This window comes from Xenopus laevis, chromosome 1L, assembly GCF_017654675.1.
Source record: "Xenopus laevis strain J_2021 chromosome 1L, Xenopus_laevis_v10.1, whole genome shotgun sequence".
NCBI lineage: Eukaryota > Metazoa > Chordata > Amphibia > Anura > Pipidae > Xenopus > Xenopus laevis.
In genome coordinates, this window is record NC_054371.1 from 148,657,267 (window position 1) to 148,684,107 (window position 26,841).

The 26,841-nt window shown below is 39.6% G+C and overlaps 1 protein-coding gene across 13 annotated transcripts; it reads right to left on the minus strand.

The window, feature by feature from the left end:
* Positions 1–2,773: 2,773 nt before the first annotated feature.
* spin1.L (spindlin 1 L homeolog) lies at positions 2,774–23,770 on the minus strand. 13 transcript variants are annotated; one of them, XM_041582898.1, is made up of 8 exons: positions 23,429–23,711; positions 22,028–22,078; positions 13,741–13,819; positions 12,473–12,695; positions 11,447–11,495; positions 6,446–6,699; positions 5,054–5,287; positions 2,774–3,978 (listed from the first exon to the last, which is right to left on the minus strand). In XM_041582898.1, exons 4-8 carry the CDS (start codon positions 12,522–12,524, stop codon positions 3,779–3,781), a joined length of 789 nt encoding a protein of 262 aa, XP_041438832.1. In that variant the 5' UTR covers positions 12,525–12,695; positions 13,741–13,819; positions 22,028–22,078; positions 23,429–23,711; the 3' UTR covers positions 2,774–3,778.
* Positions 23,771–26,841: the final 3,071 nt, after the last annotated feature.

Genomic DNA, 26,841 nt, shown 5'->3' on the forward strand with positions numbered 1-26,841 from the left:
AACCTGCTCCAATGTAGAATTCAAAAGGAGTTAGCGCATGCAGATCTAAAATGCAAGCCTCTCATAGAAGTATAACAGATATGGGTTGGGAGAGATTTCAACCAAACACCCAAGTAGTGCATTAAGGTTTATTAATAGGGGGGGGGGGAAGCTGGGGGTGGGAGAAGTTATCAATATAAGAATGAAAAAAATATATATATACACATTAAAAAAAGATAAGATGTTTGTTAATGTATACCTAATAAAACAGGCTTCTAACAGTGACAAAATATAAAAGCACAATCACCCCAATTATGCCTACTGCAGCGCAGGTGTGTATGTTCTGCACGTGTGCATGTGTAACTGCGACTGAGGCTCACGGAGCCAGGCTCTGCTTTCAGATTTACATGCAGGACTCTTCAGAGTCAATATAATGTACTTTATAGATCCGCAGGATAGAAACACTGTTGCATATCTGCTCACTTTTGCTCAGCAACACGAAAAACGATTGTGACTTAATTACAAACAAAAAATCTAACTGACCTATGCCAGCTATGGAACACCATACTGCTAGAAGAGCAATGTACAAACACTACAATTACATTTTTGTTGTGAAAACTAGCAAAATTCACAAAATGAGGCACAGTGTTTTAAAGTAATATAAATTTCATGTAGTGTTTTCCTGCACTGGTAAAACTGATGTGTTTGCTTCAGAAACACTACTATTGTTTATATAAACAAGCTGCTGTGGAGCAATGGTGGAAATTGAAAAACGGCTATATGGCACAGGCTAAATAGTGGATAACAGATAACTCCATTAGACAGACAGAGCTTATCTGCTATCTGCTGTGTAACCTGAGCCTTTTCTCCTTTGAATGGCTGCCCCCATTGCTGCACAGCAGCTTATTTATATAAACAATAGTAGTGTTTCTTAAGCAAACACAGCAGTTTTACCAGTGCAGGGCAACACTGCATTATATTTTCATTACTTTAAAACACTTATTTTTTGACATTACTGTTCCTTTAAGCCACAAAGGTTGGGTTTAGAGAAAGATATTGAGAATTAGTACAGCTGTATCCTAGAGAGGGATAGAAGTGCAGTCAGGCAAAACAGTCCAGCTAAATACCTTGATGGAGGCCACACAGAACATCACATATTTTTTACTTGCTTAGAAAGGTTAAGTACCAATTACTTAGATCTAGTGCAAATTGGTGCTATAAACGGAGCGCACAGCAGTTTTTCAAAATATCCAGTAATCTCTGGTACAGGTATGGGATTCCTTATCTTGATACCTGTTATCCAGAAAGCTCAGAATTACTGGAAGGCCAGATCCCATAAACTCCATTTTATACAATTCAGGATTTCCTTTTTTCTTTGTAATAATAAAACAGTACTTGATCCAAACAAAGGTATAATGAATCCTTAGTAGAGGCAAAACAATCCTATTCAGTTTATTTAGTGTTTAAATGAATTTTATGTAGATTTATCCTCAGGTTCTGAGCATTCTGTAAAACAGGTCCCATACCTGTACCAATGTTCTAACAAACCTGTTCTTTGTAAATGCAGTTATTTCAGTCTCAACTCTGATGTTAGTGGAGTTGTCTCGAGCGGAAAATAATGCATGTTATGTACAGGCAAAACTCCCAGTATGTTAGTATAAGCTGAACCAAAGTCTTGTTATAGTTGCCCAAACCTTGAATAAAAAAGGAAAACCTCATGTAATGGTATATGGGATTATGCAAAAATTCCATCAATATCAAAAAGCTGCTGCATAAATACTGTACCTTCTAATAGCATTCAAAATACAGCTCATCTATACAGCACAGAATGCACACCCAAAGCACAGTGAGGGGTTTGCTATTGTGAATAACATTTACACATAACATGGAGTTAAGCAATGAGCATTGTGGTACATGAATATGGTGGTTTTGGTGTAACTCTCAGAAGTTCAAAAACCCATAAAGGATGTCTCGGTACTTTAGGACTACACATAGCAAGGTTTAGCAGCCATAAACAAGATCTTACTCGGCAACCAAGACTGCTCTTAAACAAATCTTCAGCCTGCAGATCTTTGTGTACTGCCGATAGGGTTGCCACCTTTTCTGAAAAATTTTACTGGCCGGTGGGGGCGGGAACAAAAGGGGGCGGCCCGTGACGCAAAAAAGGCGAAGCCACGCACCGTGGTGCAAAAGGGGCGGAGCATCATCGCTCGATGGCCAGAAGGCTGAAAAAAAAAAAAAGGTAAATTCTGAGCAAATCGGTGGCGGCCAAGGGCTTTTTTTAAGGGTATTACAAGTTACCGGCAACTGCATTGCCGGTAAATTTGTAGTATCGGCCCCGGCAGGTGTTTTACCGGCCAAGGGGGAAAAAAAAAACACCCTGCATCCTCCAAAAAGATGCTGTGAAAGGCTCAAGGTCACTGCTCTGTTACCTGACAAAGTCAATTACTTAGTATCTACCAAATAATTTGTTGAACAGATATGACTAAAGTTGGGCAGAGCAAAATTATTTGCTGAGGTTAGACAATTAAGACTACTTTCCCTATGCACACAAAGAAGGGATAGACGGAAAAACTCGCACAGAAGCAAAGAACAATGCTTTCAATGTAATGTGTAGATTATTAAAAAAAACTGGAGCTTTGAAGAGCAAATGATAAAGCAATAATGTTGTTAGAAAGAATTCTGTGGACTGATGGGGCAAGCTGAATCCCATGAAAGGCCACATCCAGCCTCTCTCCAGTTGGACAGGTCTGATTTAGAGGAATCCCAATGCATGACAAAATAAAAAGCTGACTGCACCCAACTTACATCTTTATTTTTTTTTTCCTTTAACAGTCATACTTTACGAGAATAGGATTCAAAGGCATAACTAGTTGTACACCATTTAAAAGTTCCAACATCTTTTATCATAGAGAGACAGACACCCAAAGTAGGAACAAAAAAAAAAAAAGTTGCAATATGATGGAAAACGTCAAAGTGAATGAAAAAGAACCCATGTCAACAGGCCGAGGATAAACCACTGCACCACAATGTTGGATTTTTAACACTGGAAATCAAATAAATACTTTTAAGACCGCTCTTTTCATGAACAAGTTTGCCCTTAACCAAATGGCAGGAGGAAGGCCGACATAAGACACGCTGTTAGCGTTACATTCACACGTTCTGTAGAGGCAAAACATTGAAATCTGAAAACCACAAACTTAACCGGGACAGCAGACCTTCTGGTTTGGATTTTGTTGTGCTTGATATTTCTCATATGTTGGAAAAACCTCTCCAGCAATTCACAGTGCAATATCTTGCTGTCCACCCGACATGAATGGATTGCAGATTATTAAATAAGGGTGCTGAAAGGCTGAGAAGGAAACGGTTAGGTACAACACAGATATGCCCAATTGTACTTGCATGAGTGAAATGAGCAAGAAGGAATGCAGGGGAACAAAAACATTTTAAATTGCAATTTCTTTTAACAATTTTCAGGATTTACAAAAGCTGGTCTCTTGCAGCCACTCTTCATTTACTTTAAATGACCTTCTGCTGTTCTCAATCAGGCTTCCTGTTGAAGAACGTATCCTCGAATGCAAAAAAACACATGGCAGTCTCCAGAAGTGGTATGTTCCTTTTCGCATAGGAGGGCGAGAACATGTGACTGTCGTTCTCAATAAATTGTCTTCATACTTTCCAGGAAGGGATTGTGAGTTCGCAGGAATATCAAAGCTTTCGTATCGGAAAGCAGTGAAACTTGTCTACAAATTTTACATTGAATAGATCCATATGTTTGGCAACAAGTCAAGGATAACATCTAGGATGTCTTCACCAAGTCATAGACATAAATATGAAAATCGTCATCAAACTTTATGAAATAAACAGATGGCTTGGCTTCAACTTGATGAATAACCATGCCAGTCCTTTTGGAGCCATCTTCTTTGGCATATTCCACTTGCTTCCCTACAAGGCTGTCCACAACTTCTCCTGGCTCCCTTTCTGCTGGAGGGGAATCATCTGGTTCATAGATAAAAAAAAAAAATACATAAGGCACATTGCAAAAAAAGTAGTGCAGATTTTTTTTTGTTATTATGCTACACATTTTCCAAACTTCAGTAGAAATGGTTTGCTGCACAAGTGTCTAGAGAGAATGCAGCTATAGTTGTAGTGCAGCAATACTCTCAATGCTTACAATGGTGTACCCCAGTATACACTGTAGCAGCACTGAACTACATGACGTTCAGGGTCCTGATCCAAGGTCTTAAAAGATAATGTTAGCTTTAGAAACTGCTACTAATAAAGCCAAAACCACAAAACTCGTGTCCACAATAACAGTGCATATCAAGTAATTAAACGGACCAGGGGAGATGATTTTCAATAGCTTTATATTTTGATTATTGGAATGTAAGGAGCAAAAGTGCTGCTGTGCCAATAGAGGCTTCACCGCATGAACGCCCGCGAACAGGTTGTATTTTAGAACATGGGCAGAATTCGAGCACTCTCCACACGTGGATGGTAAAGGGTACAAGTATAAATTACAGGCTTCTATACATATTAACAGCGTATTTCACAGGAGACTGTATGTGAAGAATATTTATGCCTTTTGTGTGTGACTGGATTGTAACTGAACAGAGTCAATGTCACCACATATTTTTAAGCTTTTAATGTATTAAATCTGTTTTGCCATAATCAGAAAACAGTAAAGGGAACAGGGCACACTAGTATAAAAATAGCAATTATTTTATAACATAATGCTTAAATACAGGTGGAAACCCCTCAATGCATTACAACTACGTAAATGGAGTCTTAGTCAGGGGCAGCATCAGCCGTGCCTGCAATGCATTGATACCATGTCCAATATATTAGAGAACAGCCTCATCTAATATAGTAATTGTCCATTTAGGAAGAAGAAATCTCCACTTCATTTTACAATGTACATAGAAAAATTGGACTTCTGTATAGGAATGTCAGAGTGGACATTACATTTCTTCCAAAATACCGGTTAGTCTGTAGTACAGTTTTCATGTGGTATACAAAATATTGATGTAATAAAAAAACAGTGGAGCAATATGGAGAACTGGGGCTGACTTACTAGAGTCAGGCATGATGCGAAGGTCTCCTTCCTTATAATCGTCAAGTAGTTGGTACATATATAAGACAGGATCTTTTTCATAAGTTATGTAAAACCAGGTGCTCATAATGGGCGCTCTTGCCAAGACCATCCCTCGCCACTCATCCTTGGAACCATCCTCTGTTTCAAACATATGTTCCACTGCTTTACCAATCATTGTATCTGCTAGGTGAGCATCGCTAATTCGAGATGAAGCTAAAATAAAGAATTTTTAACATTATACATTCGCACTGGTATTCAACAGTAATTTAACAGTACACACAACACAAAAGACACAGCGGCATCAATTTTACCCAAAAGTCTACATTTTGATACAACTACTAGACTTATCTAGACCAAGCAGAGGTGGAGACTACAGTACAGAAATTGACCGGCAAGGGCAATGTAACCCCACAGGGCACCATTTGTGTTCTCCATCTGTGTTTTTCAGCTGGTTCAGACAAGTGAATGATGTGTTTTTCTCTACTACCCATGTACCTATGGGCAAAACTCAGTGCAAAAATATAAATTGTGTGCCTTTGGGCCCAAAATCTGCTCTTCGTGGACACTGATAGGAGGATGGCATTGGATTGGCATTTCCTGCACCACAGAGAATCCAGCACGACTACTAGCCTTACAATAAGGTAAGTCAGAAGAACTGAAGATTGATCTGGGCCTTTAAGTTAACTAGCAAAGTGATAATGGCTGTGAAAGTTGGCAGTGCAACCCTAGAACATTTTGTTCTAACAGATTGAAAAATATAACGAATTCTATTAACACACAAAGTAAAAGTGAGCAGAAATAGCAAGGATTTATTTAAAAAGATAAAATCATGTATTTACGTCAAATACAAATTCCAGTATACAAGTCCAGCAGAATATCCTTGTTTACAATGAACATCCAAGCTGCTCTGATCATTTGCAGTGCCAGTATATATAACTGGGTCTCATATGCCCAACAGGTAAAACAGGTAAAATTATGCAACAGTATCACAACTGCACATTGTCAAAAATAGGGATGCACCGAATCCACTATTTTGGATTCGGCCGAACCCCTGAATCCTTCTCGAAAGATTCGTTGAATACCGAACCAAATCCTAATTTGCATATGCAAATTATGGGTGGGAAGAGAAATTTTGTTTTTTTTTACTTCCTTGCTTTGTGACAAAAAGTCACACAATCTCCCTCCTCGTCCCTAATTTACATATGCAAATTAGGATTCGGTTCGGCTGGACATAAGGATTCCCCCGAATCCTGCTGAAAACGGCCAAAACCTGAACCGAATCATGGATTCAGTGCATCCCTAGTATAAAAAAAAAAAAAATCAAGTTAAATGTTATATCCTGTAGCAAGTTAATTTAAATGACAAACTTACCAACTCTGTCTGGAAGAACTTCAAGAGCCGACACCCTTTCATCCTTGTGAAGTTCAAGTCCATATACACAGTCAAATCCATCATATTTTATAAGATATAAGGAAGGATTGACTGGAACTTGATCCAAAACAGTTCCTTTCCACTGAGTTATTGGGCCACTGCCCTCCTTCCATCCATGCTGTATTCTACACCCTACAATATTTCTTCTAGGTTGGGAAATTGGCTTACTCGGCCCCATACTATTTTTGTGTTTTCTGAAACATTTAAAATAAAATGAAATTAAAAAGTTACACGATCAAATCAGAATAGGAATTGTATAAAAAGATATATACAGTATATATTGTTTTAGATCATCTCTCCACCAATCGAATCCACTGGCAGAAAGACATTTTGTAGTTGAATACAGCAACTGAGAATTCAGTTGCAAACAACACAATATTAGGAGACGGATATGTGGGTTCACAATTTTTTTTTAATTGCGGCATCAAACTGAACCTGCTGATGATCAACCCAAATCCAGTCTGTACCAACATGCTTTTTATACATACGCCCGACTATGTCTGACATCACCAAAGAGGACAGAGCATGAGCAGGTTTATAAAAGAAAACACAGTAATGTCAGACAAAGCAGACTACAGAGAGGTGTACACTGACGGACTTGACCCTTCACGTTCCTATAACCTATAATAAATTGGTTTGCCTGAATTACTATTGCATACATCTGATATAATGTCAAAACTCAATTTATTTTAGTCAACAACCTTTTTAATAGTCTGCTAAAATGTCTAGAAACTACCATAGGTGCTTGAAAGAGGGCTGTGTTATAAAACTCACTGCACTATAATAGTACAAGTCCAAGCCAATATGTTTTAACTAGAACAATTACTAATTACTAATTACTCTGAATTACATTCAGAGAGCATGTCTGTACTTGATATCCATTCATGTTTTGACTCAGTATTGTAGTTAAGATTGGTTTTACCCAGTGTTCAATATGGGGCAGCTTTCTCAAAATGTGAGATTAGAGTTCACCATAGAAAAACTCAAAAACACTTTCTATTTATTCCTATGGGATTTTGTTGAAGCATATATTTCTATAAATCCCACAGGAATTAATAGTGAGTGAATTTTTCTGTGGTAAACTCCAATTTAATGGTTTGATAAATATGACCCTGTATGCGGCAGTTCTATACCTACATCACTGTAGACAAAATAGCTGGTATGTAAAAAATACCACTACTTTATAATGTTGTGACACACACATCACAGGATGTTGTCACTCTCTTTGGCAATAACACACCTGCTGATTAAAGGGTGATATAGGGAGCAGAAAGGGCTAAATACAAACAAATAAAGCATGAACTAAACAATACAGGAGAGGAACATTTAGAAAAACTATTTAGAAGGTATGTATAATGTTCTATAACATAAAGCATGGTACATTAAATTATATTACATAGAATAACGTAAATTATAATATACAAGTATTTCATATAAACTACAGAATGCTGTAAAAAATAAAAAGTACAGGGATTAATACTGAAATGAACAGTGAATATATTATATACACACACACAATGCAGAATAACTGCACTCAAGATTTGCTTTATTAGTTTTATTGTTTCTATCGCCCAAAGGGACCAAATCAAACTGTATATTTAATACTCTGTGCCCAAAATAAAATACAAGTAAAAGTAATAAGTAAAATACAGAAATCGCAAGAGGAACAGGGCATTCAAGGCTTGGTTGCCTTTTTTCCCATAAGTAGAATACATGAATGCTAGGGGCATACTGCTCAAGCACCATATCAAAGACACTGACTAAAAAAATTATGGAAGAACAGTATTTCTTCTCTGCATATAAGGAAGTTAAGTCAACTATTCCCAACATTGGTTTTGTTTGCTAGCAAATAAGTGCCATTGAAAACCCTCTAAATGAATAAACACAATGTACAGATGCTCAACTCAAAAGCAAGTGCAATTAGGGCAGTGGGACTCTAAGACCCTAGCAACTGCACAACATATTTAGTTTCCAGGTTGGAGAGAGGTACAACAGAAAGGTAAATCATTAAAATAAACGATAAAGACCAAAATTTGCTTATACAACAAAAGAACTTACCAAACAGGCAGATTTTACACAATTCCTAATTAATTCTGAAAATCCATGATATTATTACCATTTCTATTAATCAACTTATTTTTAAATAATCTTGTAAATGAATTTTATATAACTTTAGACAGTTTTTAACTGCAAGCGAGTTTTCACCTATACGGGTATGGGATCCATTATCCGAAAACCCATTATTTAAAAAGTGCCGATTACAGGAATACCACAGACTTTTTTAAATCAAATTCAGAATTCTCACTGTAGTAATAAAACAGCGCCTTCTGATCCAAACTAAGGTATTACCGTATTGATCCTTTTTGCAGGCAAAACAATCCTACTGGTCTTATTTAATGTATTTTTTAGTAGACAAAGGAGAAGGAAAGCTACAGAGGCATTTTATTGCCAATAGATTAGCTGCAATAGTGCAAACAAGAATGCTATATTTATTCTGTAGAATGTTTTACTATACCTGAGTTAAAAGCTCTAGAAGCTCTCTGTTTGTTTAGGATAGCAGCTGCAGTATTAGCTTGGTGTGGCATCACTTCCTGCCCGAGATTCTCCCTGCTCACCTATGGCTCTGGGTTTAGATTACAGCAGAGAAGGGGGGAGGGGAAGAGGTGTAAATTGAGAATGCTCACGCCCGGGGCAAGGAGGTTTAATCTGAAGTCCATGTGTACACAATTGAAGGAAAGAAATGCAGTGTTTCTTTTGACAGAGGACTCAGAGAAGCATTACTTTGAGGGTTTACTGGAATATTTAGGTGGACCTTTCTGATAAGGCTTACTTTCCTTCTCCTGTAAGGTATCTCCATACGTTATCTGGAAGACCCCAGGTCCCGAGCATTCTAGATAGCGGGTCCCATACCTGTAACTGATTTTAAACGAATTTAATTATCTCTATATAGCTCCATAGTTGCTCCATTACATTAAATCATCTGAAGGAGACTGCTATAGGACATATTCAACATCTTACGTGTTATCTAGACAGAATATTTAGAACTAGGGAGAGAATGAAGCAATCACTTACATAGTAAACATTTAGTTTAATGCCATGTGCATGTTGTGGGTAGGCAGTTAAATGAGTTGGAAAGTTGGGGAATCAAAGAAGAATATATTTGTAGTGTGGAGAAACTCCCACAAAGACACTGAATTGATAAGAGTATTTTTTAGATAATTTAACTAATGCCATTTTCCCCCTTAATTAATTATTTTTAAATAAACGTTAATTCTTCATTTTTGTTTGGTGCACCTTTATACTTTTGGTTCTAATTTATCTTGAAAATAGTGTATGCTTTTGCCTGAAAACAATGTGCAAGTTTGAAATGCTTGCCTGCCGTAGATAAAATATGTAAAGACGTCTCTTTGATCAATCCAGCAAACTATTTAGTCTGGCAACATGTTCTATTAAGCAGCTTGTTACTGGTTCAGACTAAACAGCCAGGCAAATACAAATCCATGTGAATTATATTTAATACCTTTAAAACAATTGAAGATGTGGGCAATTTTACCTGCTATTGAAGAAGAGCCCAGAGAGTAGATGTCTTTCAGTGCTTTATCATGCACCTGCAGATGGGCTCCCATCATCAGCTAAGCTGACTGGTTACAAAGAGCAAAGAACTAAAGCAAGCAGAATATCTTATAGGCATATTTGTCATTGACCACTCCCACAATTCACATACTTTACTTATCTTCGTTCTTGCTGCATCTTGTGCCAAGCTGCTTTATTTCTGTAAACTCCTTCCCAAGGACTTTCTTCTGAAACTCCTACATTTTTCTCATGTCCTTCTTGCCAGATGGTTTAGTGGAAGTCCATGACTACAAATTAACCCTATGTTGTAAGTACACTTCCTAGTACACATGGGTCCAATATTTTCCAGCCCTAACTCAAGTTCAAATGCATTCGCAAAAATGTGTACAAGAGTCACTTGTCCTTTGTTCAGTTAAATCTCGAAAAACTATGTACATTCCAATTTCGATTAATATTCTACATACCTGCCAAACAGGCAGCTTTGTATCCAATCTGGCCACGTGGAAGCTGGGCCAAATTGGCACATTTAGCCTCATGGCCAATGATCATATCATCAAACCAAAGACCAGAGAAGACCTGCTGGAAGAGGACTGCATCAACAGGTCTTTGTTATCCTTCCTCAACTGGGTTTTCAAAACTGCCTTTTTTTTATGGCAGATTATCCAATGATGCAGACCTTCTCTTTGCCCCACACGTAGTTCAAAATTATATTGTTTATTAATTAAATTTTATAGCGGTTGAAACTATAGAAGAGTTTCCAATATTCAGCTCCAAATCTAAATTTAAAGGGGAACTGAATCCTACAGTAAACATGGTTGAGAGGTTCAGCAGTCCTACAACACTAATGAGCCCCACTTCAAATGTGTCCACAGCAGCTCTACATTTTGCAAGTCCATCTTCCAACAGTACTGGACATGCTAAGCTTAGGGGCTCAGCAGAAATTAAAATTTGCAATAGAAGCTGATAGTACAGTTACGCTAATTAATCTTCATGCAGAATGCATTGGTTTCTATGGGGTTATGTAATGTAAATCTGAATTATTTAAATTAAAAGTCAGTCCTTAAACTCTGTTAATTGAAAGCTGAGCCGAGAATCAGCAGAAAGAATATTTTGGTGGACATGGGCTGCTAAAGGGGCCCAAAACATTAGAAGTAGCCTAGTTTCTTTAAGGTTTAGTTTTACCTTCCAGATGAAAGATGGGTCATGCATTGCAATACACATTCACAACAGAGTATAAGAGAACCCAGAAAAATTGAATCCATGTCACCTGGCATTCTGACTTTAGTGTCAGGGATTAGATACTTTGTGGCAGGTAAAGGGTGGTTCATGTAGTACATTTTTGTTTTCAGTTTGCATAGATTATCTTACTTGTGGGATGTTCTCTTTTTCATCATATTTGCCGATACTCCTGCATGAGCTGTAAAAAAATAAAAGCAAAGAAAAATAAATTTTAAATTGTATACTGCATAGACTACAAAAGGCTGAAGTCATAGTGACAAAATGGGCTTAAAGGGGAAGGAAGCCGACTAGGTTTCCTTCCCCTTTAAAATAACAATAGATTTTGGTCAAACTAACAAAATGTTCCAAAAGTTTATGGGTATCCAAAGCACTAATATAAAGTCACATGACTGACTGAAACTTGTGCATTATAATAAATCAAGTAGCCCCTGTTGCAAAATATAAGGCTATTAGAAGTCACCTTGGAATTCCATGACCTGTATAAAAACGTGAGGCAGAAGTGGTCATGGAACTCCTCTGTAACTTAGAATATCCTTATACTTTACAGGAGGGGCACACACTGTATCTACAATGTAGCATTGTTGTTGCTTTTAGACAAGTGATGCACACCTGGTTTAGGGGGGGCACTGAAAAACCGAGGCCAAGAACTTGTTGTGCAATTAAAGGAACTAGGCCACAAAGAATGGCCAAAAATGTTAATAGCTCTGTTAATGCTATTCTGAGGAAATTGCAACATTAAAAAAAACATGTCCTCACTCAAAATACTCAGCACAGGAATTAAACTATAGCTCAATGGTGCTAAAAGTAAAACAGATGGCAACTATAGACTATACAGAATACCTCCTCTGCAAATAAAGTAACATTTAAACTACAGTCACTCTATTTTGCCTAGTGTTTCTACGAGGAGAGAACTGTAGATGAATACGAAAATTTAACAGTAACAAAATAAATATATAGGGAATAAAGTAAAATGGTAAAAGTTCTGGATTTGCCTATGCTGAAACAAAGGGATTTTTATTTCTGCCACAAATACTGCCAAAGCCATTCATAATGAATGGCAGGCCGTGTGCTCATTAAATGCCAAACATCAAAATATAGCAAGATTAGCACTGTCAGTCAAAATAGAAGCAATGTGACCAGTTTCTCAGAACTTACCTGCATCAGCTCTGGATCTCTGAGCTGCTGCCTTTCCAAATGGGGTCTTCATTCATCTGTGGATAAGTGGGCAGCGAAGCTGCCAATCTACAGTGAAAATCTTATCCTCTCCAATGTTGCTTTTTCTTACTTCCAACAACACAAATAAACGGTCCTCTGTCCATCCACCATCCAAGCAAGTAAATGCAGTCAGTCACTTTAAAACAGAGTGTTTAAGCGCTATCTGAAAAACAAAACACACTAATCTAAGTAACGTTTCCTACAAACTACTAAATTAAGGTCTAACAAAGACAACACTTGAGTGCAATCAGGTGCCTAGTTCCCTAGTTACTAAAACAAACCCCATCATCGTAAAAAGAGAAAAAAATATTCGACCATGTCTGAAAACACAGTATGATTTAATGATGCTGCACATGTTTTGGAGCGAATGCAGCGTCGGACTGGGGGGCCCAGGGCCCCCCAGCCGCAAAGTAATCTGCCAGTAAACCTTTGCCGCACGTGCGCGCATACATTTGGCTGGCGCGACCGGGGTCCAGGAAGTAAGGCGGAAGTGCAGGGAGCGAGCCTGTGCCGGCCAGTGGGCGCAGCATGTGCGCCCATCAATACCTTCTGCCGGCACATCCAGGATGTAAGGAGATAGTGTAGGGCGCGGGTCTGGGCCAGCGGGGCCCAAAAGAGCCGGAGCCAACCGTGTTTTTTCCCGGTGTCCCGCCGGCCCAGTCCGACTCTGAGTGAATTTGGGAAAGGGGTAATGCCTGGACCTGTAATGATGACAAACTTACAAAGGAAAAAAAAAACTTACAAAGTAGGAAAAATTGGAAATGTTAGGACAGTCTCAACTACTGTCAGTTAAAGGGGTAGTTAACTTTTAGTATGTTATAGAATGACTAAGCAATTTTTCAATCGGCCTTCATTTTTTCTTTTTTTAGCTTTGTTATTTAATTACCTTCTGTTTCCAGCTTATAAATGGGGGTCACTGATCCCATCTACAAAAACAAATGCTCTTTATAGCTACAAATGTTTCATTGCTCTATATTACTCATCATTCTACTTAGAACATAGCCTATTCATAGTCCAGTCTCTCATTCAAATCAATGCATTGTTGCTAGGGTAATTTCAAACGGATTCCTGGACTTGGCAACTGGAGGGATGCTGAATAAAAAGTTTAACTCAAAAACCACAAATACAAAAAAGAAACTAATTGCAAATTGTCTCAGAATATCACTCCGCATTATAGTAAAAGTTATTTAAAGGTGAAAAAAAACTACCTTGGTGGACATGAGGAAGGCTATAGTCCAGAGACTGGACGGGAACTTCAGGAGAGAGTAAATCCTATGGCAGAAGGGGCTAAAAAAAACCAAATTAAGGTAACATTACCCTGTGAACAACGACTAGATATAGCAAAAGATAAAGTATATTTTCAGATGCTCTAGGAGCACAACATAGCGAGCAGCCTTACAGGTCATATATAGCCATCCCATTAAGGTTCAGGATAAAATTACTGTGATATTTACTTTGCTGGATAAAACAAAAGTAAGTAGAGAAATATTATTACACATTAGAGCTGCTGTCCAAACAGTTTACTAAAGACTGCTGTACAATAGCTTTTCTCTGCTTGAACAAAAGGGCTGGATGCCATCTATACACTACATGGTACACAAACTGTACAGCTTTGAAGTGAAGCTCTGCCCCCTTTTACTTTTGCAGCAATCCTTTTCCTTTTCTCTCCTTAGTTATGAAGACCTCAAAGAGGTGCCTACTGGGCATGCTCACTACCTCTGCTCCATTGGAAATCAATCAGGTATAAGCAGTAGGAACCACAGGTATGGGACCTGCAATTCAGAATGGTCAGAGTGAACAGGAGAAGCTGGCCATAGACGCAAAGATCCGATCGTACGAATCGTGGATTCGTACGATTTTCGGACCGTGTGTGGAGAGTCCCGACATTTTTCGTCCGTCGGAGATCGGTCGTTTGGTCGATCGGACAGGTTAGAAAATTTCTGTCGCCTGCCGATAATATCTCTGCGTGTATTGCCGATCGTACGATTTTCAGAGGGAGACTGTCACTAGTGTTGTCAGACATAAGTATCGTACGATTGCTGTCAGGGGCAGAACATTGGGTGATCTGTTCTTATTTGATCGGAATGGTAAAGACTTTGATCTGAATGGTTAGTGGAGGGTCGGGAGATGGGAAAGTCCGATCGTACGTTGATTCGTATGATCGGATATTTGCGTCTATGGCCAGCTTAAGGGAGAGGGAGCTTCTTGCTCGACAAGGTAGTACAGGTATGGGACCTGTTATCCAGAATGCCTGGGCCTGGGGTAACCAGAATAAAGGGCCAACATATATTGAATTTATTTTGTCTAAAAAAGAAAAATCATAAAATTCCAGGTCTGTATAGCTTCTTCGGTTTAACCAAGCAGTGGGGAATCCCCTGGCATTAAAATCCTTAAGTGTAATACAATCACCTTAATGAATGGAACTTTTTCAGGCAGGCATTAACTAAAACTCATTCAGGTGGGACTATTAACCAGATCACCCTGATCCAATTGCAATAAATTTCGTAGTACGAAAGGCATATGTCAATTGCTTGGGTTACATGACCTGAGGTGCAAATTTATGTTTAACTGCTAGCGTTAAGATGTAGAAAAGGGCATTGCATATGGTTGACAGGTGGTGTGCAAGTCAACCCCCTGTGTTTAGGAAGAGTTGTCCGAGATTTAAATAACCGCCCCCCATTGAAGTTAAACAAACGGTACTAAAAAGAGTGCATCTTGTCCTTTATTTGTAGGTAAACTACACAGTAATGCATGGGGAGCATATCATTCTATTCTATTTGCTTATTTACATTCTCTAATGTAAAGACCAGTTTACTCTTCCCTTCACTATATCCCATATTGTACAATCCAAAGACACCACCACTGTCTTATCAATCTCAAAAATGTTATTGGCAAAATCCGCCAAATATGATGCACTTAACAACTAATGGGGCAAAGATGTTAGTTGAGTAAAAATGATGCAAGTCAACAAGTTAAGGTGGTAATAAAAAGCTTGATCGATACAATGTATCCTTCTCACTCTGTTCCAACCAGTCTACAATGTTTCACTTGGAACTTCTAGTGAGATTCCTCTTCAGTGATACATTTATATCAGAATCACAGAGTAGGGCACCGGGCACTATGTATTTATCCTCTGGCAGGATGGTGATGCTTAGCTCCTCGCGAAGTCGAAGTCAGAGCCCAACTTTCTTGTGATAAGTTGGAAGAACTTCTTCACACCAATTGCCACACCACCTGTCAGCTACATACAATGCTGCTTTAACATTGTTCACTCAACAGTTTGTATACAACGCTCAATTTCTCCTCCCTGCCTTCTATAGGAGATAGCCAGGGAGGAGAAATTGAGTGCCGGACGATGGATCGCTGCACTGTCGCCTTTTCTGAAGAGGAGCGCAAGCGGAGTTTCGGTAAGTTATATCATAATAAAGACTTTGCAATTTTAAAACTTAAATATGTCTTGGTGTTTTTTTTTCTGTTATATACAAACAAATTTTTTAAAAAATTTTTTGATGTTACTGGTCCTTTAAACAAACAATTAAAATGTTTTAAAAAATTATTTTTCTCCGTATTAATTCCTTGTATGCGATTATAAAGCGGAATTAATTAATGTACATATTTTTTAGTAGACTTATGCTGATCCAAATTGGTGGGGTAAAAAAAAAAAACAGGTTCCAGTTTTTCTGGAGGAGGGGGGGGGGAGCAAGAGAGAATGTGTGTTCCTACTTTCCTAGTTTCTCCTCCAGAGCACAAAATGTTAGGGGGGAAAAAAGGTTGATATTTTACTAGAAAAGCTTTGTAAAAGTCACCTGGCAGCAGCAGGTTAATTAAACAACACTTCATATAGATTACAAATAGCATCTCCAATTTCATTCAATTGAGGACTTCAGTAATCTATGATTATAGTCTACCATTTAGTCCCATAAGGATTAGAAACACAATTATTTCTAAACATCACCTGCGTTTTTTTTTCTGCAGCTGTTAAGCATTTAAAAAAACATTAATGTCCAACAAATTTCCTGAACCCTTTTAATTTTGTATTTCTCTCTTGAGTTGCCAATGGATGCTTAAGCAAAATACCTGCTCTTGCAGGTCAATCTTTCAACAACAAAATAAATGTACATATTTAAAACGGCAATGCAGAGTTTGCTCAAGTTAAATAAAGCCATGAACCAACAAGGGGCAGATATTTCAAAAAATGCAAACAAGAAAAAAACAAAAAAAGGTTGTAGCCAAACATTTGGAGTAGGGTTAGCATGAACAGAGCAATGCCCATTTTTTAGTCATAGGCCCAGCATATCAGTAATGTCTGTTTAATCCTAATTAATCAAAAAGAGAATATCTGAGGCACCCAACAAACAGCTGCAAGGGCTGAAATTCTTACTACGAAGAAAGACCCAAATGACAAGTAAAGCTGGCCATAGATGTTGAGATTTTTAAAAGATCAGATCCTGATCATGAGACCACGATCTTCTCAGAACGATCGTACGAATTTACCATCAACTAAAAAGACCAATTTACCAGGAAAACAAAGGGGAGCTGCCTGCTTGGCCCTGCAAACATAGAGAGATTGCACTGGGACCGACAAAGATTTTTTGACCTGGCCGATCAATTTCCCGACAGATGTCGGCCGAAAAATCGTAAGATGTACAATCGTTCGAATACCACTAACCACACGATAATTGGTCGGGCTTCCCTAAAATCGGTCGTTCGGCAAGAAGAATCGTCGCGTCTATGGGGAGCTTAAGGATAACGATGAATATCTGTAGATAATTAAAGAGCTACATCAGGGGTGCCCAAAAGGTAGATTGGGATCTACCAGTAGACATTTAGCTGGTGATCAGTAGATCTCAAGACACTGTCAAAAAACAGCTTGTCTAAATCATCCTTCTGTTTCATTCTTTTCATTCAGATACTTATGGTTTTCAGATACTTAAGGTTACATAAGAAATTGTTGTTTGTTAAATATAGCAATATACATTTTCTCATAAATCAATATAATATTTAAGTAATATTTTTCCTGGAACAGAATGTAAGTGCTTTTATGGATGTAGATCCTAATGGGACAACATTACTAAAAGTAGACTTCGCATTAGTAAAGTATGGACACTCCTGATCTAAGTGATCAATAAAAAGGTAACTTATTGTTGAAGTTGAGTTAACTAGACTGAAGGAAAAGTTAATGCTTTATGTGATCTATGGAAAATGCATTTAAAGGTAAAGAGAAGGATTTCAGATGGCAAGAACCTAGACAACAAGATGAGTCATTGTGATGTGATATTCTCAATCTGATTGCAGGCCATAGATTTTGAGATTTTTAAAAGATCAGATCCTCATCGTGAGACCACGATCTTCTCAGAACGATCGTACGAATTTACCATCAACTAAAAAGACCAATTCGCCAGGAAAACAAAGGGGAGCTGCCTGCTTGGCCCTGCAAACATAGATAGATTGCACTGGGACAGACAAAGATTTTTTGATCTGGCCGATCAATTTCCCGACAGATGTCGGACGAAAAATCGTAAGATGTACGATCGTTCGAATACCACTAACCGCACGATAATTTCGAAGGATTGGTCGGGCTTCCCTAAAATCGGTCGTTCGGCAAGAAGAATCGTCGCGTCTAGCTTTAGGGCAGTGGCCAACGGGGAAATTTGTCACCTGCAATTATCTATGCACGACTGTGAGCAACAAAGCTCCCAAATAGCGTCTCCATTGGAAATAACTGAAATCGCAAGCAGTAAAACCAACATATATCAAAGTCGCCCACAGTTGCCTCTGGAGGAAACTTTGGGTGATTTTGCTCTATGTTGGTTTTACTGCCAGCAATTTCAGTTATTTCCTATGGAGACACAAGAAGGATAAATATATGAGTGATGCCACTGTTATATGACAGCAGTTATACGTAACTCTTCCTAGCATGTCTACATTTGTCTTCATTATCATGTCTAGATTTTTTTTGTTTTTAAGAATCAGGTCTCCAGATGAGTTGAATTTAACGTGTTCATTCAGCTAAACAAATGGCTGATTCAAAAATTCATGCATTATACAAATGACCAGTAGAAAAAGGTGGATTAGAACCCAACAAGCTTAAAGGGAAACGATCACTAAAACAAAAATGTAATATTAGCGTCATCATACTGAAATAAACTTCCTAAACACAATCAATTAAAAATTCTGTACCATTTCTGAAATAATAAAGTTTATCTTCACTATTCCTATCTCAGCATCTGTTTGTCCTCATTCTGTCTTCATTCATGAGTTGGGTGTCAGATGAATGATCCAATATATCTTATAGGGGGGCTCATTTGCCTAGATGTATTAGAGCTCACTATTAAAATCACCAGACATCCTGCCTCTCTACATGGAGAATTTGTACAAAAGGCAGTTATTTTGTTAGATTTTGTTTGTACTGGAATCAGTTATTTGAGTGAGCTCTAATACATCTGCTATGAAAGGGAGCCCCCCCCCCCTTTGACATATATTGGATCATTCATGACACCCAACTGCTGCATGAAGACAGAATGAAGAGAAACAGATGATGCGAGAGAGATAGTGAATATAAACTTGATTATTTCAGAAACAATGCAGAATTTTTAATTGATTGTATTTAGAAAGTTTCTTACTTGAGTATGAGGAAGCTTATAATAATTGTTCATTTTCGCAATAGTTCCCCTTTAACAAACAAAAACTATGCTCAACCTTAAATTTGTCAAAAGTATATTGTATGACACCAATGGAACTAACAAGGCCACTAAGAATACCAATCAGCAAAAATTATCTATTTGCTTCAAGGTAAAGGCCAATGGCTTTCTTAACAGTCTACCATATTTAGTAGTTACAATAAACCTGGCCACACCGCATGGCCGCTTGTTTTGGAAGGTTGCTACGTGAGCCAATCTCTGCCGGATGGGTTGATAAGATTGTTAATGATCATACAGTGGACCTACAAAGACCAGTGAGATTAAAGACTGCATCAATGCACAGATGAAGTCCTACTCGACCAGTTGGATTTTGAAACCTGCAGTTAGATATCTGGCCGGATATTGGTCCGGCAGGTTCTACGAAGGGCCTTTTACATGGGCTGGTGAGCTGCACAGCATTTATAAAGTTTCATCTTCCATTAATGTAACGAAGGTGTCTAGATTTTCACTGTTCAGTCACTGTGTTGAGATATGCCATTTAGTTAGTAGCCCCCTTCACTATTAACGCAGTTAAAGCTTTAAGTAAAACACTGCTATAACAGCAATAGCTCCAAAAATACTTAGCGCTAGTGATGGGTGAATAAATTCGCCAGGCATGGATTCATGGCGAATTTCCACGTTTTCGCCGCAGGCTAATAAATTCGAGAAACTGCAGCAAAAATGCTCCAGCGAAAAACCCTTTATTGACTTCAATGCACTTCGCAAATGTTTTGCCGTTTCACAAAAACGCCACCGATTCGCCCATCACTACTTAGCACAACAAAGCATTCACCCCTTTATTTTACTCTAATCAACTCAAACTGGGCTTTTGGGAGTATGTAGATCACAAAAACATTATGCTGAGGATGTAAGTAGCCCCATCCATACACAAATAGGTATGTTGCCATCTTTACTATATGTAGCACTAATTTTCTCGACTTGTCCCATTCCTTAATTCTACTTAAACAATTTATATTAAGAGATGTATGAATTCTCGAATAGATTTCTACAGCAAAGAAAATGCCTTTATACCCTTTCAGTACTGTTTCATACATACATTACAGAGGAGAGAGAAAAACAACTATAACCAGCTCCCGCCAGGGATGTTCCCATGTGTAAATTAATAAGCAACTAGTTCTTATATTGAAGAGTAATTTTTAACAGTCTGCACCTTTGCCAGGTTACCTGCCCGCACAGCCAGGGAATCAGGGACTTTTTGCCCAAAACACGAACACTTTGTGGGTATTCCACGGGTTCCTGACATGGTGCAGGACTCTAACTTAGGGTGCTACAACAGTGCATGTAAGGCACTGAGGGAACGGCTCTGAAAGCAGTTGCAATGGCAGAACATCTTTCATCACTTTCAGTTATACGCTATTAGGTCTGATAAAAATGTACAGTTTAGTCCCTGGAAAATTACAATGCTGTAGATTATATAAATAAAAGCAGTGACAAATCTTCAACACGGTACATATTGTAGCAAGGGCAATCGCAGCCTAACTGTGAACCAGCTCCGCAGGCAGATAAAACACCTGGAAACCACAGCTCAATGGTTTTAATAACAATTGATGACCCATCCAGACAACTTCCACTGAAATCCAGGAGCAATTCTGGATGTTTCATGCCCAACTAAGATATTGAAATCTTTGGTGGTAAAACACCCTGAATTACACCATGTGATATTGCCAAAAGTGATGGAAACATTCCAGTTGCAATCCATATACCAGCCAGAGTAATTTCTACAGTTCCTGTGAAACAGTGAGTGTACCACTTCTAGAAGCAACAAGTGCAACATGTGAATGTGGTTCACCACAGCACATCTAGATCCAGCCATTTGTCATGGTCATCACAATTTAACCACTCTGCAGGAACATTTCAAATACAAGGGCTGAACCTTTCCTCAAGCAAGTTTTTGCAGGCTAGCAAATGCAAGATGATGAGCAGAACTGTACAGAAGTTCTGCTAATAGTGTGTTTTGGATTAAAAACAACAAACAGGCCACACACAGGCTGCCATTAGCTGCCTAATTGGACACCACAGGCAGCATGTATAAAACACACTGCAACATAATGTGCATCTGAATAGTTTACAAAACACTCCTGAACCATATTTATTTTTATAGATGATAGGTTTAAAGGATGACATGCCAGCTGTAAGGCCTTGCAAGGAATGCCATCACATGAAAAACTCGATTCATATTAAAACGTAATGCTGCAGTAATCATATTATGAATGCCATGTGGATTACACGTGTCTTTATTTAATGATGGATACCCACGACTGTTTGCATCTGTCTACAGGTGCTACTGCAGCATGATGCACCGATATGCGCTCATCTGGTGTGTGCAGCATTAAATCCCTGGTCTCATTGAGCTTTATGGCTCTGTAGTCCTGGAGATGAAGTCAGATATAGAAAATATTGATCCTGATGGGTTTTATTCCAGTGCTTAAAGAGCCATCAGGCTGCACCTCCAAGTAAAGGCTGCCTATGTGTTTTTTTTCTCATTAAATACATTACAGGTTCATATAATAGCATGTCAGTCACTCTGCAACTGGTCTACATTTGAACATTTTTCGGCGAGGTATATAGATCTCCAGTTTTACAGTAGGAATACTTAGAAATGTCAAACTGGAAAATAGAGAACATGAAAACAATCTAGCTAGTTTTAAACATTATGCCCATGCAATGTGCTGTGGGAATAACATTCAGTGCATCATGCTACAAAAGAAAAGAAACCCCCACTGACTGCCAATGCAGACTTGGATTTAAAGAATGGCTTCAGACAGGTAACAACATCTATAGGCAGACATGTTACCTGGCAGCAATCCTTCCAACACTAACACACTGGACTGCTTTACAATCCTGCCTGAAACACAATAAAAGACAAGTTAATCGGATGAATCCTCGTTATGCAGAAAAACGTTTGTTTTGTCGGTGTTTCGTGAAAGGTGCCTCAGGCCAGAACTGTGGATACTGTTGCACCAAGATGCCAGGGCATGTAGAGATGGGGGGGGGGGGGAGACTATAAATTGGCCCAACTCTGACAGCAAGTGAATATATTTATATATCTCATGAACTGAAAAAGTAGGAAACTTGGCCAACTATTTTGGTGCATTATTCCCCTCCCCAGAATAACAAAACAATTTAAGCCAAGACATGTGTATACGTTGAAAGTGTCTGCTAGGAAATTCCTTTGGACTATAGCTGCTGTGTGTGTGAATGAATAATATATGCACATCTCAATGAAGTCAGGCTGTGGCCCTCCATCTACTACTGAGCAACAAGATAGTGTGTGTGCAACCTACTGGAAGTTGTAAGTCAGCAGGAGCAGGAGGGCCATGCATTGAAAGGGAAAGGCGTGGGGTGTCTTACCCTTGTTAGAGTGCCAGCCTGTAGGTAACAATAAGCCGCAGCTCCCGGAGGGGCCCTCAGCCCGTGCTTTATAGAGTGTGGCGGGACTAGGCTCCAGTAAATCCTCCTGAGGCCCAAGAAAAACGAGAAACCGCTAGCTGCAGCCTGCAGGCAGGGCGCCTGTCAGCCATATTGTGTGTGTGTGTGGAGTCGTGTATTTACAAACCTGCAGCAGAGATTCGGTCTCACAGAAAGAGACGAGGGGGAGGGGAGGGAAAGCAGCAGACAAAGGAAACTACAGCTTGAGACGCAGACAAGACACACGGCGAAACGCTACCGCTCCCCTGAGTACAGGGAGTTGAATACACCGCCCGTTCCCCCGTTATTAATTAAGCCAACACTGAAGCCCTGCGCCGCCGCCGCCAATGTACAAAACGGTAACAGCGCGCGTGTGTTGCGTATGACACATAAACGGCAGGTAATGAGCCGCTGCAGGGACACAACCAATGCTAGCCATTGAGGCGCACATTCAAGTGGAACAATAGAAACGTTTGGGTTTTGTTTTGTTTTTTTACGGCACACACTGGAAAAACACAGTGACGTCAAGACAGCCCTGAGAGGGAAAGGGGCGAACGGCAGGGGGCGCCAAAGCTCATCTGGAGGAGGGGGGACGCTTCCCAATGTTAGCTCAGGGCTGGAGTGTAGTGCGCGCGCGGGTTAATAACAGTAGCACAGCGTGAACACTAATCTGCATTCACACAAACAGGGGAAGGTGATGCGGCATGCTGTGGCTCCTCGGGATATGTGCCCAGTGCAGCGTCATGGCACATCAGCTGATAAACTGAATGAAACAGGGGCGCCTTACCTGAGGGAGTAATGTATGGGGCGCACCCCCCTTTTCCCTCTTCCTGACTAGGGTTCCCCCTTTATCTTCGGGCGGATTGGCTGCGGCGTAGAGCTCTTAGCATACAGCGTTTTGTGCCTTCCTTCTTTCACCACTCATTTTAATCTGCACAGCCGCTCCCGCCTCAAACGTTTTCTCTCGCTTTCTCCTGAACTTCCAAATCCGACCGCTCTACACTCACTCCCCTATTCGTTTCCTTACTCTCCTTTCCACCCCTCCCACTCCATTCTCTGCCACATTTGGAGCTCACTTGTAGTTGAAGGCCCAGTCCTACTCTAGCTGCCAAGCGGAGGCCTCGCCTTCCTGCCAAATAGTGATCCCACATTCGTCTCGGCCCCTCCTTTCTTCTGCTAGTGCAGAAGAAAGCGATGCGCATGCGTACAAAGATCTTTCTAGCGACCGCGGTGTGACCTCACTGCGCAGGCGCTTACTTACTCAATGTCAACTTTAGTGTAGTTTGTGGAATATATTCTTCATGGAATGCAACTTTGGATGTTTTCAGCGTGGCATTCCATTGCTTGGCCCATGCTTCTTATCCATTATATCCATGTGTATAAAATATATAACTACCCATTTATAATTACAGCTGACCTTTATTTTCTCTACTTTGCATTTTTAATTGTTTAACTTTTTTCCTGCAGGTATCCATTTCTTGGATTTTAAGTGGCATCTGGTTGCTAGGGCACTACTTACGCTAGCAACCAAGCAGCCATTTGAATGCAGCCTAACAGATAAATAGGACAGAGTTTAAAAGATAAAAAGCTGCATTAAAAGGGTTGTTCAGCTTTGAGATAACATTTAGGGGCAGATTTATCAAGGGTCGAAGTGAATTCGAGGGAATTTTCAATGTAATTTTTTGGATACTTCGAATAGGATACTAGGACTTCGAATTTCAAATCGAAGTAAAATCGCTCGTATATTCGACCATTCGATAATTGAAGTACTGTCTCTTTAAAAAAAACTTTCGACTTCAATACTTTGGCAAATTAAACCTGCCGAAGTGCTATGTTAGCCAATGGGGACCTTCTAGACCATTTTTCTAAGTCTTCACACATCGAAGTAAAATAGTTCGATCGTACGCTCAAATCGTTCAATTCGAACAATTTAATCGTTTGATCAAACGGTTTTACTTTGATCGTTTGATGGCTGAATTCGGTGAAAAATACTTCCACTTCGATATTCAAAGTCAAAATATTTCAATTCGAGGGTCTGATTTCGAAGTATTTATCACTTCGAAATTCAACCTTTGATAAATCTGCACCTTAGTATGATGTAGAGTGATATTCTGATAATTTGCAATTTTGTTGTGATTTTTTATTATTGGAGGTTTTTGAGTTATTTAGCTTTTTATTCAGCAACTCTTCCATTGCAATCTTGTAACTAGGACCCAAAATACCCTAGCAACCATGCACTGATTTGAAAATGAGACTGGAATATGAACAGTAGAGAGTCTGAATAGAAGGATCAGTAATAAAAAGTACAATAACAATACATTTGTAGCCTAAGGGTTTAAGCACATGGGCAGATTCGAGGAGATTTAGTCGCCTGGTGACTAATCACCTCTTCTGCGGGGCGACAATCTCCCGGAACTGCCTTCCCCCTGCCAGCTGCCTGCTTTCCGAAGTCGCCCAAAGTTTCCGAAGTTGCCAGGCGACTAAATCTCCCTGAATCTGCCTGTGTGCTAGCTCCCTTACAGAGCATTTGTTTTTTTTAGAAGGGGACAGCGACGCCCATTTGAAAGCTGCAAAGAATCAGAAGAAAAAGACAAATAACTATAAAACTATAAAAAATAAATAATGAAAACCAATTGAAAAGTTGCTTAGAATTGGTTTAAGATCAGTGGCCCCCTGTAAACAGACTATTACGTTTTGGAAAGGTGGAACAGAATGACAAACTGTTAAAAATGAAAATGAATACTAATTGTAAATCTCCAAAGGATATCACTAGGGATAATTTATCATGTGCAGTACAGGGCAGGGTTCATAATTAAAAACCTCTGGCATGCATGCTTTTTGCACATTAAGTTGCACGTGTGGGGGATGCCCAGAATTTTTTTTTGTATGGGGCCCCGTGATTTCTAATGGCGGCCCTGTGTCTCAGTCATAAAGGCAACACTGCATATCATTTTCAGTGTGGTCCAATTAAATCATTTTTGAGACCTCACCACATAGTAGTATCATCTAATGCAGTGCTGTCCAACTTCTATGGTACCGAGGGCCAGAATTTTTCCAATCTACATGGTGGAGGGCCGATAACGGAAGCCAGTGTTAGCCACTCCCTGTTTTTAGACCACACCCACTTTAAACCACACCCATGTTACCACAAGACCATGTCCACATTAATAGCACACCAAAAAACCAAATGGTTGGTGCTCACTGCAGGGACAGGGCCGGAACTAGGGGTAGACAGAGTAGGCGGCTGTCTAGGACACCATCATTGAGGGGCGCACTTTTCAAGCATATTTTTAATAATTTGTTTCAGTAATCATGGTCACCCAGTTGGGTGGAATCCATCTCCTTCCCCTTCTCCCTCTTGCCGGCAAGTAATAGCTCCTTCAATGCCGTGCACCGCAACGTGCGTACATGCGTCAATGACATCACTGATGTGTTGGATGGCAGAGAGAGACAGAGAGCTGGCGGCCTGCTTGGTGTGGCTCTCGCTGCTCTCAGCCTTGCACAGTTGCACTGAACTGAAGACATTCTTTCTATTACTGTAAGTGTGAAGCTTCCTGCTGGCACAGCCAGGTACAGATTTGGGGGCCATATGTTTGCTGTTGCTGCTGGACTGAGCGCTGGCACAGGTATATAAATACTTGGGGGCAATATGATGTGATCAGATTTATTTTTGGCTCCTGCTGACACAGGTAAAGATTAGGGGCAATATGATGGCTGTAGGAGGGCTGTATGATGGATGGCTGCTGAGCTTGCTTGCACAGGTACAGGGGGCAGTAATATAAATGAAAAAGTGTTGTACACTTTCTTGCTCTCTTTATTTAAAAACCATCATGGTAAGGAGGGAATGGTAATGCAGGACAGGGGGGCACTGAGTGAAGCTCTTGCCTAGGGTGCCGGACTAATTTGTGCCTGCCCTGGCAAGGATGTCACTCATATGTGAAAACAGTTAAGTCATATTAAGACATACACTTAAATCCAAATGCCTCCTCCTCCACTTTGTATAATACAGTACCCCAGCATATGATTAAACACCTTAGTGGCCACTAACAATAATTTTCAAATGCTAACAAACCCCCAGAACAAATACCAAAGTATGACACACACAGGGAGGGAAGACAGAACAGAGCAGGAGACAGGAATCAGGACCAGTCTAATATGTACGACATACAGTGACTGGTGCCCATTAGCATTATGTATAGC

Excerpts from the sequence above, each read along its gene's own strand:
- spin1.L (XM_018250110.2), bottom strand. The coding sequence starts at position 12,524 with ATGAAGACCCCATTTGGAAAGGCAGCAGCTCAGAGATCCAGAGCTGAT. Across the intron at positions 6,700-11,446 it reads AAAAAGAGAACATCCCACAA|AAAACACAAAAATAGTATGG; the intron begins GTAAGATAATCT and ends TAAATGTTTCAG. Across the intron at positions 3,979-5,053 it reads TCGCATCATGCCTGACTCTA|ATGATTCCCCTCCAGCAGAA; the intron begins GTAAGTCAGCCC and ends TCTATGAACCAG.